At 50.5% G+C, this 6727-nt stretch overlaps 1 protein-coding gene across 1 annotated transcript; it reads right to left on the reverse strand.

The window, feature by feature from the left end:
• Positions 1–5044: 5044 nt before the first annotated feature.
• On the reverse strand, positions 5045–5866 carry LOC119884470 (solute carrier family 22 member 6-A-like). Its single transcript, XM_038694874.1, has 3 exons — positions 5715–5866; positions 5299–5467; positions 5045–5215 (listed from the first exon to the last, which is right to left on the reverse strand). Exons 1-3 carry the CDS (start codon positions 5752–5754, stop codon positions 5071–5073), a joined length of 354 nt encoding a protein of 117 aa, XP_038550802.1. The 5' UTR covers positions 5755–5866; the 3' UTR covers positions 5045–5070.
• Between the last annotated feature and the right edge of the window lie 861 nt (positions 5867–6727).

A 6727-nucleotide genomic window follows, 5' to 3' on the forward strand; every position in this document is an offset into this window, starting at 1 on the left:
GAAGTGGTGGAGGTGGGAGAGCATCGGAGCCGCCTGTCAGCCGAGATGTGGAGGGTGTCGCTGCGGGAACTGCCAGCCAGGGGGAAAGGAGATAACTCTTGCAGAAGAAAGGGAGATGGAGATCATAAGAAATGGTTTGACATACACGACTGGAGATGTACACAGCACCGAACCACACTGGCATGCTAAGTATCCGTGGACAGAAGATCCAGCAACCCTGCCAAACAACAGGAAAGCAGTAGAGGCAACATTCCTCAGAACTGAGAAGCAGCTATCAAAAGAACCTGAGTGGAAGGCGGCCTACGCTGCACAGATCCATGAGATGGTGAACCGCAGGGCCGCAATGAAGCTGTCCAAAGACATTCTGCAGAGTTGGACCGGGCCAGTGTGGTACATAAGTCATCTCATTGCACTAAACCCACACTCAGTCTCCACCCCAGTCAGACTAGTGTGGAACAGCAGCCAAAAGTGCAGAGGTCTCAGTCTGAACGACATCCTCATCAAAGGTCCTGATGTCCTGAACCCAATCCGAGCTGTCTTATTGAGGTTCCGAACTGGTGTCTACGCTGCCCTTGGAGACATCCGGAAGATGTACAACTCTGTCTGGCTGGAAGATCGAGAGGTCCACCTGCACAGATTCCTGTGGCGTGACAGTGAAGATGCCGAAATAGAAGATTTTGCCATAACAAGAGTCAACATCGGAGACAAACCTGCCGGTTGCATAGCCCAAGTCGCCATGCGAGAAACTGCGAACTTACCTTCATTCAGTCACTTCAAGGAAGAGAGACGCGTGCTGGGAGAAGATGTATACGTCGACGACATCCTGACTTCACATAACGACCTTGACCATCTGAAATGCCTCACAGCCAACATCAAACACATCCTGAAAGCTGGAGGATTCCACATAAAGCCCTGGGTTTACTCCATTCAAGGTGGGAGGAAAGAACCCAAGGATGAGATACCAAAGACTATGATCCTACCAAACCAGCTGACAAAAGACGACAACAAAGCCCTTGGCCTTGGTTACACCATCAATGACGACAAACTCCATGTCATGGTTGCAGTTAACTTCTCAAAGAAAAGGAGAAAGATGCGCCTTGGTCAAAACCTGCTCAGACAGGAGGTCAGAAATCAAACACCTGATCCACTCACCAGACGAGAGCTGCTAAGCCAGGTTTCTAGCCTGTATGACCCACTCGGCCTTGTGACTCCTGTCAAACAAAAGGGTGCCATCCTGGTCAGGAGAGCTTTTCAAGAAGCCAAGGTAAAATACTGGCTAGAAGACTCGTGGGATGCTGCTTTGTCTGAAGGTCTCAGAGAAGACGCTATAAAGCTATTGGAAGAATATGCTGACCTGAGCCAACTTCGTTTCACCAGATCCCTGACTCCACCAGATCTCTGCGCAGAGCCCAGTGCAATCACATTCTCTGATGGCAGCCAACACGCATATGGCGCAGTGATGTATCTTCGCTGGAGTTGCAGCCGTGGTGTCGTTGTGAGACTGGTCGAATCCAAATCCAAGCTGACCCCCCTTGACCACAAAGGGGATCCTGTAAAAGCTGAGATATGCGGAGCAGTCTTCGCAGCCCGCCTCAAGACCTACTTCCAGAGACACTGCCGACTCCAGGTCAAGAAATGGTATCATCTTGTCGACAGTCAAACAGTCCTGGGTGCAATACAGCGTGAGAGTTATGGCTACCAGACTTTCTTCGCAAATCGCGTTGGTGAGATCCAGAGCAGTACCGACGTCCAAGACTGGTGGTGGATTCCAGGGCCAGCAAACATCGCAGATATCATCACTAGAGGGGCCAGTCCAGATGCCCTAACTGAGGACTCCGAGTGGCAGTCGGGTCCAAAGTTCCTCCAACTTCCTGACGATGAGTGGCCAAAGAAATCCGCCAGAGACGTCGCAGCCCAAGCTCGGGACAAAGTCACAAGGATCCAGAAAAAAACATTCGTAGCACTACTCTCCAGATGTCGCCTGAAAACGGCACAAAATCCAGCCCAGCTAGAGTATGAAAGACCACCAGCAGGAGCAGCAGTCCGGCATCTAGTCGATGGAAAGCGCTTCAGCAACCTGAGAAGGCTGATTGGGACTGTGGCTTGGATCTGGAGAGCAGCTAAAAAGTTCTTAAGTGCCGAAACCAGAGACCAAGAAAAGTGGGAGGCAGTACCATCCTCGGGTATCCTTACAGTCAGAGAGAGACGGGACGTGTTTCGAGACCTTTGCCTAGCAGCACAAGAGGGCGTCAACTTCCCAGGCACCACAACAGACAGATTAGTCGTCTACAGAGACCAAACAAGTGGACTTCTAGTTTGTGGTGGGAGAATCCAGACCTTCAAAGAAGACCGCAGAGCTGTTCCCCTCCTACCTTTCCAAGCCTGGTTATCTACCCTGCTAGCCAGAGAAGCACACAGTAAGGGACATGAAGGTGTGGCGGGAACCCTGCTGCGGATGAGGATAAAGGCGTGGGTCATCAGAGGAAGGGTCATTGCCCAAAAAGTCGTTGACAAGTGTATCGTCTGCAAGAAAGCAAAAGCAAGAACCTGCAAGCAAATAATGGGAAACTTACCTGATGAGAGGTCTAGTCCTGCTGCACCATTCGAGTTTACGTCCGTTGACCTGTTTGGACCTTACCATGTGAAGGATGATGTCAAAAAGAGAGTGACCATGAAAGTATGGGGCGTCGTGTTTTGCTGTATGTCCAGCCGAGCCATTCATGTCGAGCTGGCAAACACACTATCAACAGAGAGCTTCCTGCTTACCTACCAGAGATTCACCGCTGTCCGAGGCCATCCCCGTAAAATCTGGTCTGATCCTGGTACGAACTTTGTCGGAGCGAGACCTGTCCTAGAAGAGATGTACACTTACCTGAATCAACAGAGCAAAGAGTCACTTGAAGAGTATGCTGCCAAAAATGAGACGACCTGGATGTGGAAAATCCTCCCGGCCGATTCACCTCACCGAAACGGAGCCGCCGAAGCTGCTGTCAGAGTCACCAAGAGAGCCCTCCAAAGCCTTGGCAATGTAGAAGGTCTTACCTTCAGTGAGTTCCTGACAGTGCTCCAGCTAGCTGCTAATCTTGCCAATGAGAGACCCATTGACGCCAGAGTCCAAAGCCGAGAAGAGCGCATCCAGTACATCACGCCAAACAACTTATTGCTTGGTCGAGCTACACAAAGTGGAGACTTTGTGTAGACAGGTAGTCAGACAGGTAGTCAGACAGACAGTTAGTCAGACAGTCAGACAGGTAGTCAGACAGACAGTTAGTCAGACAGTCAGACAGGTAGTCAGACAGACAGATTGACAGTCAGACAGTCAGACAGCTAGTCAGAAAGGCAGTCAGATGGGTAGACAGACAGAAAGAGAGACAGTCGGACAGTCAGACAGACAGTTAGTCAGACAGGTTACCTCCAGTGTTAACTTGACAGTCAGACGGGTAGTCAGACAGTCAGACCACTATTCAGACAGTCAGACGGATAGTCAGACAGACAGTTAGTTAGACAGGTAGTCAGACAGACAGATTGACAGTCAGACAAGTAGACAGACAGAGAGACAGGTAGTCAGACAGACAGTTAGTCAGACAGTCAGACAGGTAGTCAGACAGTCAGACGGATAGTCAGTCAGACAGGTAGTCAGACAGACAGTTAGTCAGACAGTCAGACAGGTAGTCAGACAGTCAGACGGATAGTCAGACAGACAGTCAGACAGTCAGACAGACAGAGAGACAGTCAGACAGGTAGTCCGACAGACAGTCAGATAGGTAGTCAGACAGTCAGACGGGTAGTCAGACAGACAGAGAGAGTCAGACAGACAGTTAGTCAGACAGTCAGAAAGGTAGTCACACAGACAGTCAGACAGGTAGTCAGACAGACAGTCAGACAGCTAGTCAGAAAGGCAGTCAGACAGTCAGATGGGTAGACAGACAGAAAGAGAGACAGTCAGACAGACAGTTAGTCAGACAGGTTACCTCCAGTGTTAACTTGACAGTCAGACGGGTAGTCAGACAGTCAGACCACTAGTCAGACAGTCAGACAGGTAGTCAGAAAGACAGAGAACAGTCAGACAGGTAGTCAGGTAGTCAGGCAGACAGTCAGACAGGTAGTCAGACAGTCAGACGGGTAGTCAGACAGACAGACAGACAGTCAGACAGTCAGTCAGACAGAGAGACACTCAGACAGTCAGACAGGTAGTCAGACAGTTAGACAGGTAGTCAGAAAGACAGAGAGACAGTCAGACAGGTAGTCAGACCACTATTCAGACAGGTAAATGTAAATGCTCCGTATTCTCCGTCCTTTTCGACCACTCAAAGCGCTTTTTACACTACATCTGCATTCACCAGTCATACACTGAGCCTAAGTGCTCAAACGAAACAGCCACCAGGGGCAATTCGGGGTTCAGTATCTTGCCCAAGGACACTTCGACATGCAACCAGGGGGAGCCAGGGATTGAACCGCTGAACTTCCGATTAATGGCCACCCCGCTCTACCTCCTGAGCCACAGCTGCCCCAGGTAGACAGGTAGTCAGACAGGCAGTCAGACAGATAGTCAGACAGTCAGATGGGTAGACAGACAGAAAGAGAGACAGTCAGACAGACAGTTAGTCAGACAGGTTACCTCCAGTGTTAACTTGACAGTCAGACAGACACTCAGACAGTCAGACCACTATTCAGACAGTCAGACAGTCAGACGGGTAGTCAGACAGACAGAGAGACAGTCAGACAGGTAGTCAGACAGTCAGACGGGTAGTCAGACAGTCAGACCACTAGTCAGACAGTCAGACAGGTAGTCAGACAGCTAGTCAGAAAGGAAGTCAGACAGACAGATTGACAGTCAGACAGGTAGTCAGACAGACAGAGAGAAAGTCAGACAGGTAGTCAGACAGAGAGACAGTCAGACAGAGAGAGAGACAGTCAGACAGGCAGTCAGACAGGTAGTCAGACAGACAGTTAGTCAGACAGTCAGACAGGCAGTCGGACAGACAGATTGACAGTCAGACAGTCAGACAGGTAGTCAGACAGAGAGACAGTCAGACAGGTAGTCAGACAGGCAGTCAGACAGACAGTTAGTCAGACAGTCAGACAGGTTACCTCCAGTGTTAATTTGTCAATTATCTCTGACTTTCTGTTGATTCGAGCGACTCGGTGGAGACACTTTAACGCCTCCTCAGACCGACGGTTCAGAACCAGCCAACGAGCTGACTCTGAGAACCACCTGACCAATCAGAGAACAGAAAGATCAGAACCAACTGACCAATCAGATCATTAAAGACATTTGTTTTGAATGTCTACACTGACCAGCAGTAGGTGAAGAATAGGAACAGGGGGGCACAGGCGACCAGCTGGAGCTTCCTCCAATCTCTCAGCCAATAGGCGAGCCCCGCCAGGATCATCTGACCAAAGGTGAAGAAGAAGGAGGTGAGCGTGCCCACTAACGTCCTCTCTTTGGTCGGGATCCACTCCACCTCTGAGACAGACAGGTTGATCAACCTCAGAGGACACACCATCAGTTTGTTTCCACAGAAGAATAAAGCAACAGAGACAATGACACACAGACAGACAGACAGGTAGACAGAAAGTAGACAGGTAGACAGACAGGTAGAGAGGTAGACAGTCAGACAGGTAGAGAGGTAGGTAGACAGACAGACAGGTAGACAGACAGACAGACAGACAGACAGACAGGTAGACAGGTAGACAGACAGGTAGACAGATACTCAGTGAGACTCCATTCAGGATGATTCCGGACACCGCCATCCCACTCAGAAATCTAAAAATACAATAGGCAGAGTAGGAAGGAGAGAGGGCAGAGCTACAACCGAGCACGCTCAGCTGCAGGTATGACCAAATAAGGACAGACCGCCTCCCAAACCTGAGAGAGAGGGACAGAGAGAAACATTCTGATTGGTCGACTACACCACCTACCCATTCAAGAGGCTCAAAGAAGTACAAACGATAGTAAACAACTTCTGGAAGTCCTGGAGCCAACTTGCTGGCCCGAACCTGTTCATTCGCAGTAAGTGGCATACTGCTGAAAGGAACGTTACCATTGGAGACATAGTTTGGCTCTGCGACCAAAATGCACTGAGAGGGCAGTTCAGGCTTGCAAGAGTCATCGGCGCAAATCCTGATTTCAGAGGTGTCGTTCGAGATGTTCATGTGAGAGTCTCCCCAAGTTCCAGCATCTCTGTGAGAAGCTCAAGACCTGGTGCCGCAGATCCTGGATCAAGTATCATACTGCATCGGGACGTCCGGCGCCTTGTGGTCCTCATACCATGGGAGGATCAAGTCAGAGACCAGCCCACCTGAGAGTACGATCTTTCCGGGCGCCGCCACGTAAAGATCGAGTGGGAGGTGTCGCGCTGATCTGGCAAAGGTGCGCCTGTCTCCCGTGTGCCCGCCTCCTCCTGCATGCCGTCTCACCTGCGTGCCGCCCCGCTCTGCATCGGCAGCCGCGTGTGACTGTGCGTGCGCGCCCTGGCGCACCCTCGACCAGGTGAATTAGATTGAGCAATCAGAAGCTCGCACACACTTCAATCAGCGGGAGCATATAACGCAGTCATTTGGCTGGTGGAAAGGGACTGACATGACGGAATGAGCAGCACACATCCACTGCGGGGAATGAGACTTTTGATTTTGACGGGCTATCGGTAAGCTCACTTGAATGTGTGTTAAATCTTTTCTGTTTAGGTGTTAATATGGGTGTGTTAAAGTTGTCGCTGCATGGTTG

The sequence above is a fragment of the Micropterus salmoides genome, unplaced genomic scaffold (genome assembly GCF_014851395.1).
Source record: "Micropterus salmoides isolate LMB-PRFRI ecotype aquatic unplaced genomic scaffold, ASM1485139v1 Ms_hic_scaffold_3482, whole genome shotgun sequence".
In the NCBI taxonomy this organism is placed as follows: domain Eukaryota; kingdom Metazoa; phylum Chordata; class Actinopteri; order Centrarchiformes; family Centrarchidae; genus Micropterus; species Micropterus salmoides.